The sequence below is a fragment of the Sceloporus occidentalis genome, unplaced genomic scaffold (genome assembly GCF_023333645.1).
Source record: "Sceloporus occidentalis isolate IW3139 unplaced genomic scaffold, rSceOcc1.0.p SCAF_2, whole genome shotgun sequence".
Classification (NCBI taxonomy): domain Eukaryota; kingdom Metazoa; phylum Chordata; class Lepidosauria; order Squamata; family Phrynosomatidae; genus Sceloporus; species Sceloporus occidentalis.
The window spans coordinates 59,051,951-59,064,892 of NW_028316982.1; the positions used below are offsets into that span (position 1 = coordinate 59,051,951).

Consider the following 12,942-nt stretch of genomic DNA (forward strand, 5'->3'; position numbering starts at 1 on the left):
AGGAATGCTGACCCTCAGTCACCATCTGGACATTTGGAAGAGTTTGGAAAAGCAGCACTGAACATGTCATCTAGCCACAGTGCTAACATGGCTAGTCCACTAACTACCATCACTGCCTTCTGTTAATTTGCAGTGCTGAGAACATATAGGTCTGAATTCTATTGCCTCACCTAGAGCAGACCTATTGGATCAATGAGAATTCCCTATATGTTGCTTTAACATTAAAAAATGGATTCAATGAGTCTGCTCTAACTGGAGCTAAACAAGTATTCAGGCTGCAGACTAGCCAAGGAGTCACTTGTAAGTAAGGCAAGCTGACAGTATCACACACATAACACTGTGTAAAAGAAAAAGAAACTTTAATAGCAAAGACAATAGTGAGCATACCTGGCCACACTAGTGGCCCATTCTAAAATCTGCTGCAGCTCAGTCTAGCCCCATTGAAAACAGCACTGCTCAGGGGTCTGTTTGCTAACCCACAGAATAGGTAGATGCTGGATCCAAATCACCCAAGGTAACAGTACTTGGTCATTACGATTATATCTCTGTGGCACAAATCAAGCTCACAAGGGACAATGCCTGGCCCAAGCTTTGAGCTCAATGCCTAGATGGCAACTCATTTTGAGGCACTGCTAGCTTCTCTCCCCAACCTTTCAGATTCTCAAACAAACCCAGGAGGGATGCTTGCTTGAGCAAGTGCATCACACTCTGGCAGTTTGGCTACTCAAGAATGGCCACAATGGGCTCATGCCTTGCTGCTCACCCCAAATGCTATGGTAGGATTTTCTCAGTGCTATAGACACAGCCTGCCCATCTTCTGTCAGAGTCTCAAGCAAATGTTATCTCTCTTCCCTTCTCCATGCGAAGGTGTTGGCTCATTCACGGCCTTCCCAGGCATCTTCTCTCTGCTTGGCCTCCAGGCGCTTCCGCTCTGTGAACACAAAAGTGACAGGTGAAGTAGCAGCAGCATAGGGTAGGGTTGATCAGTCCTTGCAGAGAAGGACTGGACTTTGAAGACATTTCAGATTACTGAGCTATTCCACACACCCTTTCCCCTTCCTAGCACATTAGGCCCTGTCTCTGTGGTATGCCATACCATTTTACCTCAACAAACAGTTTGACCAACCTGCTGGCACTGAGAACTGCACTCCCTATGCCAATCTTCTTGCATATGGTTTCATCCTTCTTCCCATCTCAACCACACTATGCAATATCCCTACCTCATTTTCTACCTGCAGATTCATGGAACATTCCAGGGAGTTGGATCTCACCTGTGCTAGAATTGGAGATCCTGCTTGATGACCCAAGGGAAAGGCTAGTGAGCAGAGAAGAACAGGGGAACTGCAGAATTGGCTATAGCAATTAAAATAAATTAGCTATTCCTATGCATGACTTACACTACCTCCTGCAGCTGGGCTTTGCTCCCAGTTCTATTTCATAGAGCAGTAGGCAGGACTGGAGCACCACCTAGTGTTTAAAACTAAATAATACTGACTGGACACCACCTTATTATTCTTCCATATATGTACTATTTTTCTAGAATGACTGACATACTGGAATGTCCATCACCCTGTGTCTCCTTGCTTAGAGCTGGAAAGTGATCTTGCAATTTCAGAGATACCCTTGTTCCTGCTAGGTAACTTCAAAGAAAAGGAATAAGAGAGTGAGCAATCTCTGTTCTTATTTACAAGGAGGGACACCTACACATATGGGGACTTAATGGAATACACTTTTAAAAAAAGAAATAGGAAAGAAGCTGAATGAGGCTACAATAACCACAGCAGTGTGTGTGTGTGTGTGTACGTATATGTATGGGGGGGGGGGAATCTGACGCAGGAATTATTCCACAAAAGCTGTGTTTACAGGGCACATACTATCATCAGCAGTGGTAACAGCACTGGAAACAAGACAATTATTAGATGCATATCCTATTCAAAAAAAAGCTAAAGCTACAGAGAACAACCATCTTTAACCACTTCTGATTATTCAGGGAATGTCATAGAGACCTAGAGTAATCAACACTCATACTCCAGTTTCAAAAGAACAATTGGACAGTGGGTAGCAGAGTAATGACCATTTTACACAGAGGTTTGCCTGATAACACTCCATGGAGAAAAGAATCAGAGAGAAAAAAGTGCAGCAGTTCTTAATTGACTAAAATTATGAGGAAGAAAAGAAGTTACATGAAAAACTGGAAACTGCCAAAATGACTGTTAACACGTTCTTGATGCACAAAAGGGTAATTGTTCAAAAACAGATACCAACAATGACTTGCCCAGTTAATTACCTACACCCTCTCTTTTTCATGGCTACCTAAAAGATCTCTGCACAAGACTGTCAAAACTCTAAATGGGAAGTTCCACAGCTCCTGCTTAAAATCTCTTCATGGTGGTATCTTCATTGTTTTCAGAGATTCTGATGCAGCAGGACAAGGATTCATCTCTGCCCCATCTTCCATTAACTTGGATTACAAGCTGTCCCACTCTCCTTAATTCTCCCCTGACCTACTCAGTGCAGGATGGCTTTGTTTTAGATAAATTGAAAACTCGATCTTTTGTTTCCAGTCCTCTTTAGAAACACTCTGGAGCTCCTTTGTCCACTCTGCTCTAGAGAATAGGACAGAAGCTATCCAGAAAGGCTCTCAGTGGATCATTGTAGATCTACATTGAGTGTGTATAAGTTATGGTGAAATAGTGGGTACAGTAATGTACTGGGATTTGGGAGACCCCAGTTCAAGTCTCACTGTTGAGGTGGTCATTCTCTCAGTCTAACCAATGTCATAGGCTGGGAAGATAAAGTACAGAGGAGGCGAGCTATATATGCCACTCTACACCCACTGGAAAAAAAGTTGGAAAATTTAAGAAATCAAGAAACACATTCCACTATAACTGTAAGACAACCACAGAGGCTGTATCATAATAATGGAATCAGCCCAACACAGAGGAACTGAGGTGAGGGAGTATATTTGCATGTGAAGTTTGTAATCAACTAAACCTTTTGTATCTTTCTCTGAACTAAATCAACACAATTGTTTCTGCCTTGACACTTCTTCTCTTTGGGCCAAGTCTGTGGTTTGTAGCTAAATTTGCTGCTACATACCAGTAAATAGTTCTGTGGGTCAAATGTCCCTGTCCATCAGGGTTTTTAGCAAAACCGTTCATATACATTTAATCCAGGCAACTCACTGGTATGATAGATTGGAGTTAAGTTAGGCAGATAACTAAGAAGACTGGGCATATCAAGATATCCTGTTACAAACAGAGGGTCAAGAGCTCCCACTAGATCCAGACATCAGGGAATTCCTTCCATATGGGGATGCTATAAAGGTATTTCAGATGCAGGACAAGGTAGTGCATCTGCCTGTCCCAACGTGGCTGTGTATTGGGTAGCTCCTGCTGTTCTCTCTCCCTGATGTCAGTTCCCACTAAAAAGACAAAAACAGATTGGGAATGTGCAAAGACCTTCCTGATCTCATTATGGTTTCCAAGCAAGTATGGTAAAGCCGTGCACTCCTCCAGTCAGGCCTGCATGCTCCATCACTGTTATCTGGCTAGTGCAGCTGAAGGGCAGGCGGCAAGCCAGCTGCCATCACACCAGAAAGAGACAGGACCATTAAAGGATAAAATAAGCAAGGGACAGCAGGATGGCCAAAGAGGGACTCTATCTATGGGTTCCTTGTAGCCAAGAGCATGCTGGGAGGGCAAAAACTACCCCTTCCTCTGTAAGACCACCTTCTCCTCATTTATTGTGCACCAGCAGGGAATGTTTCCCTTATGAAGAGGTTGGGAATGTTACCTTTTTGGAATACAACTTCCAGAATTCCCCAGCTAGTAGAGATATAGCCATGCTGAGAGGGAATTGTGGGAGCTGTAGTCTAAACAAATAACATTTCCAAGCTCTGAGCAGCAGAGCTGAGTGAAATGAAGCAATCTGTTTGCAGAATGCAACCTGACACTCATGTGATTCTCTCTTCTACATCCCTGCACATTTCAGCAGGGCACACATGGTGCCTCTACAGACACAGACACAGTGTGACCCACTGGCTGCTCAGATGGCTCTTTTGAATAGCCAGGCAGGCAGTGCTATTTGTAGGACAGCAAGGAGAGTGCATGACTGGTTGCCTAGTGGACATGTCATCCTGCTTTGAAGCAGAGATCTAGGCTAGGCAGACTCCCCAGGGATGCCCAAATTGCGGGCAGTAAGTCAGAGCAGGACAGCCTGAGGTTGAGACATGGAGAAATCCCACAGTAGCCCTGACCTGCACTCTACAACTCTGCAGCCTGGATCACTGCCATCTCACACACTTGCTTCTTCTGTAAACCAACTTCATCTGTTTTCTCACTCCCCTCAAACCAACCCTGCAGTGTTGCCATACCCTGATCTTACCTCGGGCTGCTTGCAACTGCTTGCGTTCAGCTTCACGTTCTGCCTTACTTTGTTTGCTCCGCACCCCAAGGGCTCCTGTCACCAGTCTCCTGGCCAGGGCAGCTGAAGTCTCTGGGCGCTCTTTGGCTGGCTGCAAGAACTCTAGAAGGGTTAGCAAAGAAAGGACAAAGGATTCAGTGCTTTGAGTCAGAACTACACCCTTCTTCTTGGAAGACAGGACTCAACAGATCAGTTCTTCCCCAAGCCCTACATAATTTGAAAGGATACTAGATGGATGTTAAGATGAGGAAGGAACAAAGTCCCACCCATGGCCTGGCTGCTCCCTTCTGCCACATCCCTAGCAGGATAGTGAAACAGATTGGAAGAGCACTATATAAACTTGCTCATGAAGCTCAGGTTAGAAGTAGGAGCCAAAAGAATACCATAATAAACAACAACACCCCCCCCCCCCAGACACACACACTCCACAGCAGTCATGATGGGTGGGGAGAGGGAAACAAATTAGATGCAGTATAGTCAAATGCTTGACAGGGTTGTGCTCATATGGCTGTGGGTATTTAACCTTGCCTGTGCCCACTCTCCCAGTCTCTTTTTTCCACAACTCTACACTGCTAACAAGCTGTGGACATTGACCAGTCTACGCACCTTTCAATTTCCCAAACACTGCCAAGCATGAAACTGGGAAAGCAGCACACTTATTTGCTCTTTTCAGGAATGAACTGATATAGAAGCCTCCATGTTTGGAAACAAGTATGACCAAGGGGTGACTCAGCATACCAGCATGAAGGATCCTTATTAATTGTAATGTTGGAAAAAGCACAGTTGCATGTTGGTGAGGCCCCTTCTACTATGGTGGAACTACATCAGTGGGGCCCACTACCAGCTGCTTCACTGGAGGGATGGGATTAAAAGAGTCCAATGTAAGAGGGAAGGAAACTTTCAGCAGAACAGCTTTCATGATAAGTGGGTATTTTTACTGGTATTTCTTAAGAACCAGTACTAAGCAACCTTTCATATGTGCAGAGACAATGGGTTCACACATAGGTGGGATAGCTGAAACCTCACAATTGCAACTAGCTATCCACCAGGATTAATTGTTATTATCTGTAGAAAGATAATATATGGTACCTGTATGAACACAGGACACAGAAAGAACATAAGTAGCTGCCTTATATCAAGTGAGACCATTGGTCCATCTATAACAGTACTGACAACTCTGACTGCAGCAACAGCTTGACAGTTGTAGGGAAGATTCCTCCCTAGTCCTAAATGGAGATCTCTGTTATTTCCCATCCAAATATTAACTAGGTTCTGCTTAGTTTCCACATTAGATGAGATCAGGCATGTTCAGGGTCATATGAGGAAAACTGATCTGGTCAAACTAAACTGTCATCCTCCTGCAATCTTTTTTTTTTTTTAATTTTTTTTTTTATTAATTTGGACTGCAATCTTCATTATCCTCAGCCAGTGTGGCTCCTAACTGTACAGACTGGGGTGACTGCAGATGTAGGCCAATATATCCAAACATTGCCAAACTTTGGGGGTTAGGGTTGGGAGGAGGAAGGAGGAAGACTGAACAAGATCATTCCCATGTGTCTTTTTGCCTTACCAGCAAAGGCTCGAGCCTTAGTCTTTGCAGCTCGTGTGGCCTGTGACAGAGGACGGGTTTTCACCATCAGGTGCTTGGTGGTGAGAGCATCCCGAGCTATGGGAAGGAAAAAACAACAATCCTGGCATTATAGCAAGAAGTGAGCTAAGCAGACAAGGGCCCTTGTATTCACTGCCCAATGAACCCTATGAACAAGCACCACACATATACACACACCCAAGTTCCAAAAAAGGTGTCCAGCAAACATCCAGTCAAACTATGTTTAGAAGCAGATCATACCTGTGATGGGGCTGGAGAAGATACCCAGTGCATGCGTGTCATCTACCCATTTAATGTCAAAGCCTTTCTTCCTGAGAAGGGAGAAAAGGGAAAGTTGTCACAGCAACAATGTAATATGTGTATATGTGTGTTTGTGTGTGTAAGAAAATGCCATTTTGTGCAGTCCTGAGAGAAACTCAAAAAGTATTCAGAACTAGGCACTGTATACTCCCTCTCAGTTTCTCACTGAAAGGACATCTGGCATTATTATTCCCACAGTGATGGGCAGCAAACCACTAGCATCAGTGTTTGTTCTCCAGAGTGGGAGGGTGTGCTAGTCTGTGAGCTGGAGGAATGGGAGTCACCCCAGCAGCTAAGTCTTGAGGGCATTGAAGTAAGGTGACCCAGAGAAAGAAAAGCTCAAAGTGAGCACAATTGCCATGAGCTCTATTGCCAGCCCCACCCTCAACCTTAATCTCATCATGGACAAGGAAAGTACAGTGTGGGGGAACAGTGTAGGAAAAATTGCTCACAGGTAACTGCAGAAGACATGCATCAGGTCCTCTGTGCGGAACTCAGCTGGGAAGTCATAGATCTCAATGACATGTGGCAGCTCAGAGTTGCTCAAGTCCAGATCCGCTGCAGAGTAGTTATAGTAGTCAAATCGTGGCTCCTGTAGTCTTGTAGTGGCTGGACTGGGAGCAGCCAGCTGGAAGAGGGGACAAGGAACAACAGTGAACCCAGTGTGCAAGCTACATATTGGAAGGCACTCCTCTCACTCTTTCCCCCAGAAGTAGCCCTAACCACCAAAGAACCCCTGATGTCATCTCAAGGAACAGATCTTCTCCACTTCTCCAATCTGCACATGACAGGCAATGCACAGCCTCTGACTGTCAAGCGCCCAGCCCCTGGGCCTCCTCCTAGCAGCCTGGGAGCGGGTGCACTGCCTGATTGATGGAGCCGTGGGCTTATGCTCTGGAGAAGGATTGATGGTCCACGGGAGATTGGGAGTTATTGATCAGGTGCCTCCTGCTGCTTGCATACTTTCCTCATTAACCATTTCCCTCTGCTGTTTCACTAGATCTAGGGAGGTGGTTCTCTCAGTCTTTCTGGGGGATGAAAGATTAGGTCCTTGCTCCCAAGATCCACGAGTCAAGAGAATTTGCTGGGCTCTTGCTCCCAGCCAATATGCATACTGACACTTCAACACAGTGCACAGCAGGGAATTAGTGGCACCAAAACTGATCTCCAAAGGCAGCTGCAAAACTCTGCTTACTGAACAGGTAGTTATCTGAGTAAAAGTAGAAGAATTAAGATAAATAAGAGAAAGGAGAAGAACTGACATGGAGGAGTCAGGCTGGGAGATGCAGCACAGTAAATCTGGACACAATTATTCCCAAGAATAGCTACTGTGTGAACAGACTCCAAACTAAAGAATACATTAACACATTAATACCAATCACTGATGATATAAAATGTTCAGAAATGTGTGAGTGAGCATGTGCATGTATGTGTTTTAAAGTCGCCTCAGAAGATGTTGGGGGACACTCCACTGACATGGTTCCCAACTCCAGTGGTTATGTGCAAACTGGTACTGTGGATGGGAGAGGAATGGAAGCATGAAGTAAGCTGGTCTTACTAACAGCTACTAAGGGGAAATGAGTTCCTCTGCAATTACTGTAGGGTGCTCCATGTACAGTTGCCCTTGAAAAAATTCAGAAGATACAGCTTGTGAAAAATGTCGCAGCCAGAATAGGCTTTCGTGTCTGCTTTTCTGAGCACATTATATCTGTCCTGTTTAAAACACACTGGCTTCTGATTTGTTTCTAGGCACATATTCTGTTTATATTACCCCCAAAGCCCAAAATGTCTTGCAACAAGAATGCTTGAAGGACTGACTCCTGAACCTGAACCTCCCTGTCAGTTATGGTTGTCTTCCTAGACTCTGCTTTACACTATCTTGCCAAAACTGGTGTGGCTAATGCAAAAGTGGGATAGGGCCTTTTCAGTGGCAGCACTCATTGGAGATTCGACTACTCGCTCCTTTCTTGTCTTTTGGACAAGCAGTTCAGATGTATTTATCTGTCAGGCTTCCCACGTCTTTTAACCTTGCCTGCATTGGATCTATTCTCTTCTGGCTTTTAAAGTGCTCTCCAGATTTGACTATGGTGAAAGTTTAGTTGTTGCACACCACATTCTTGTTATTATGGAGAGCAAAACAATGGCCCACAGATGGGAAACACTCAGTATGTATTCCAATCTCCAAGAAAAAAGACAGCAGGGACTGGAGTAACTGGCCCTCCGTTCTGGTAGTCAAGGTCTGCTGTCCCAGCCCAGGATTTCCTCTGCCCCATCTTGAATTAGCCCCTTTTCACTCGCTGCCCCTCACTCCTGGAACCTTCTTCCCCCCGCGAGCAAGGGCCATCACTTCTTTAACCAGCTTCAAAACAGAGTTGAAGACCATCCTGTTCAGAGAGGCGTTCCCAGGCATTGCATAATTGCCACTTGCTATTTGATGTTTTTTTGGTGCCTGTTTTATCAAACCATTTCCTGTATTGCTATGTACTTTATATGTATTAGCCTACTAGCCCCACCACCTTTCCCTTCTCCTTTTATGTCATGTCTTTTTAGATTGTAAGCCTGAGGGCAGGGACCGTCTAATTAAAAAGATTGTATGTACAGCGCTGTGTACATTTACAGCGCTTTATAAATAAAGGTTAATAATAATAATAATAACTATAAGACCATTGCATTAATTTCCTATGCAAGCAAAGTGATGCTCAAAATTCTACAACCAAATCTTTTACCATATTTGGAGCAAGAAATGCCAGATATCCAAGCTGATTTCAGGAAAGCAAGGAACTAGGAATCATATTGCAAACACATGTTAGATAATGGAGCCCGCCAAAGAATTTCAAAAGAAAATCACTCAGTGTTTTATAGATTATAACAAAGCTTTGATTGTATTAATCATGAAAAATAATGGATCGCTCTTAAAGAAGTGGGTGTGCCATATTTGATTGTCCTGATGCATAACCTGTATTCAAGACAAAGACTACCATCAGGACAGAATTCCAACCATTTAGAAATGGAAACAAAAATGTCTGTACAATAGCTGGGAAACTACTAAATCAGAATGCAATTGGGAAAAGGGCCACAGCCATCTGAGGAAACCCAAGAGCTGTCTGGAAACCCCAGGAGGGACAGATTCCTGGGCATACTCACCTCTGCAATGAAGCTTATGACCATCTTTTTATAAATAACTACAACACTGCCACTATTCACAGCAGAATGCACTGCATGCCATGGCCTTCTTAGTCCCCAAAAGCTGACACGATGGCTGCCCCTACAGAAAAGGTACTGAGGCTCCCTCTAGCAACAGCACAAAATGCTGGCAGAGATCAGGTTGAGAAATGCGTGCTGTTTACCCCAGACCAGCAAGTTAAAGACCTAATGGGCAAGACAGCCCCTGTGCTGAAGTGCCTTGGCCTGGCCATTCAGCCTGTGGTCCAAAGGGATAGCCTGGTAAACCTTCACCCTTCAAGCCTGCCAAGCCACCCATGGCTTCACGAAGATAGATTGCTGGATGCTGGGCCCAGCTGCTGGTGATTTGCAAGCACAGGCAGCTCACACTGGTTCCCCAAGCTGCACAGATCAGTACAGGTCATATTGGTGAGGGAGTCTATAATTCAGGCAGGCTCGTGTCTGCTTCCCCCAAGAACCTGGACCAATGCAAGCCACAGCCGTCTATGGAGAGTCTATAAATTCCAGCCATTTCAGTCAATAAGAGACGTAATTCAGATAATTTCTCCAGTTAGGTAAATTTGTGAGTGGATTTAGAGAGAAAGGGATGAAGCAGAAGTAAAATGGGCAGAAAGAAGTATATGCCTCAGTGGGGGCCAAGTGATGAACCAGAGCACTTGGAATCCAAGTGAACAACATCAGGTCCAGCAGGATTAGGCCCAAAAAGTGCCTGAGGAAGCAGGACACTCATAATATCCAATGGTGTGGCAGATTATCAGACACCATGGAGAACGCACACTACTTGAGCACCCTGTCCTTCACAAATCACTAGTCCCAGCAGAAGGAACACCAACAGAAAGGCTTGCAGCTTAGCACAGGGGGCAAAAGATCCAAGCATTGCAGTTCACCAAATGAACAAATGGAATTTGTCTGTACAGCCATAGGAAGAGAAGGAAGGGAAGAGCTTCTTAAAGCTTGGTGTGCTTTGTGCAAATTTAATCTCAACCAACATTAGCCTGCTGTGCAGCTACAGAGTGCAAGCCCATATCAAGTAAGGCAGTGGATGCATGGCATTGTGTTACTGCAATGATTTGCATGCCACTGAGAGGGTGAGCCCATTAAATGCTGGAGTTTCCTGTCTTGGGTTGCTTACAGGAACTGCGCACCCAAAGCGCTGCATTAACACAGTCCCAGCCTCCTGTTCACAGTCTCCTTCCCAGAGATCACTAATGTTCAAGACTTGTCCTGTGCTGGGAAAGGTTCTGCCAGCGGATACACAGGCAGCAGGGAGCAAGAGGACACAGGAAATGAAAACTGTCTGCCACAGCTCAACGCTTTCCAAGATTTATCCGTGACGGTACAGGTACCAGGCAACCAGGGGCAGCATGCTGACTGCTGCTTGTTTCCTCAGCTTTCAAGACAGATAAGACAGCCTACAAAAGAGAGAGGCATGGTGGCAAGTTTTGGACAAGTCTCATTACCATGGGAATACCATTAGGTCAAGAGATATACATGTGCAATCTTCAAACCCCCAAAATGTTAATCTTGCATACACCAAGGATTGGCCAGTTACAGCCTCTCAAAATAAGAAGATTGTCAAAAATCACGCTCCATGATATATTATATTTAATAGAATCATAGAATTATAGAATCATAGAACTAGAAGCAACCACAAGGACCGTCCAGTCCTGGTTTAAAAACCTCCAGAGATTCCATCACACTCCGAGGCAGCGTATTCCAACAATGAACAGATCTTACAAGCTCTTCCTAATGTTTAGATGGGAATCTCTTTTCCTGTAGCTTCAATCCCTTGCTCCATGTTCCAGTCTCTGAAGCAGCAGAAAGCAAGCTTGCTTCACCCTCAATATGCCATCCCCTCAAACATTTAAACATGGCTCTCATGTCACCCCTTAACCTTCTCTTCTCCAGGCTAAACATATGCAGCTTTGTAAGCCGGTCCTCATAGAGCATGGTCCGGACACGCTCCAGTGCATTAAGAGGACATCCATTTCCATGGATGATGGCATAGTTTCTATGGGTAACTGGAGGAATGACATGGATGCACAAATCTGTAAAGACAGCCATTTTCCTTGTTGGAACAGAGCATACAAATATAAACATTAACTGTTCCAAATATAACAAGAGAAATGTTGTACATTTCCCACTGTAAATTAACATTTTTGTTCTGATTTGGAGAAAATAATCTCCTTTTGAGTGAGAGGATACAAGGTTATTTTCTTGAAGAAATGGCTGGATTGGATGGCCTTCAAGTAAATAGCATTGCTCACATCTCAGGCATATGTAAACAAATTTGCAGCATATAACTGACAAAGCATAAACCCTTGCAAAACACCTCCCTTGGTGTACATTTAGAAAACATCTTCTACCTGTCCTCCTAATTCCTATTTTCACAGACTCTCAACCTCAGTACCCATCCCCTACACAATATGAGTCATACTGACCTTACTGTGTGGGACTAGGCTAAGTTTTTCACTGGAGCAAGTAAAGCACACATAGAGCTTTATTTAGACAAGAGTTGTTTTCTCAGGATTGCCACTTTTTCTCTATTTTTACTTCATCTTGTTCTTTTTTAAACACAAGCAGAAAGATATGCATAAGTGCATAGCTGCATCAACAAAGTGACTGGATTAGAACTGCACAAAAAACCCAAATTCTGGACTTTGCTGAAATCCTGTTTGCAAATTTCACTACCACATTTTCCTGAATACTCAAAGATCCTCTTAGTCACAAACTCGCAGTGTATATACAGTTAAAGAAGCAGGGTTTTAACCTAAGTAAAGAACTTCCCCACAGTAATTTACAACACTCCGCTGAATAATTTACCACAGGACAGAGGAAAATTGACCTAGAATAATGATGTATCTCATAATGAATACTGTGGCAAAATCAGGTCTAACTGTAAGTGTAAATGGACCCTTTATTAGAGCTACTCCCCACTGGCAGCTTTTATTATTTTTGTTTCCCTGCATCTTCTGGTGCTGATTTTCACAGAAGAAGGAAAGGGTGTTGCCTATACAACATCTCCCAGCTCTGTCAGTCTGCAACCCAAGTCCTGTTTTATCCACACAAAATCTTGTACCTCATTAAAGAAGTACAAGCTTTGGTATAATTGGTCTTGAAAAAAGTCTTGTGCTGTTCCTCTTCCTGGCTACTGTCCTTTCTTCTCTTTCATTATCAAAATACTTTTCTTCTTTAAGGTGAATTTCTAGCACAGTCCCTGTTTGACAGGGCATTCTTATACTACATCGGCTAATTTCCCTTACAAGACAGTAAATCTACCTACTTCACAAACTTAGAGCTTAGTTTTTGCTCAAAAAGCTGACTGAAAGTGGGGGAAAGAATCAAATCTAGCAAAATGGATCAGGAACACATGTACTGTACTTATATTAATGCAGTCACATGCACTTCTTCAGTGTTTATTAAGA

At 44.0% G+C, this 12,942-nt stretch overlaps 1 protein-coding gene across 5 annotated transcripts in view; it reads right to left on the reverse strand.

Moving 5' to 3' along the window:
* Positions 1–342: 342 nt before the first annotated feature.
* R3HCC1L (R3H domain and coiled-coil containing 1 like) overlaps positions 343–12,942 on the reverse strand; it is a 45,600-nt gene continuing 33,000 nt past the window's right edge. For all 5 annotated transcript variants that reach the window (XM_089509631.1, XM_089509629.1, XM_089509630.1 and 2 more), the window contains exons 3-7: positions 6,787–6,962; positions 6,275–6,345; positions 5,996–6,091; positions 4,387–4,527; positions 343–931 (exon numbers count right to left, since the gene is read on the reverse strand). In XM_089509631.1, the coding sequence (XP_089365757.1) occupies positions 876–931; positions 4,387–4,527; positions 5,996–6,091; positions 6,275–6,345; positions 6,787–6,962 (540 nt within the window). In that variant the 3' untranslated portion in view covers positions 343–875. The remainder of the gene's footprint in view (positions 932–4,386; positions 4,528–5,995; positions 6,092–6,274; positions 6,346–6,786; positions 6,963–12,942) is intronic.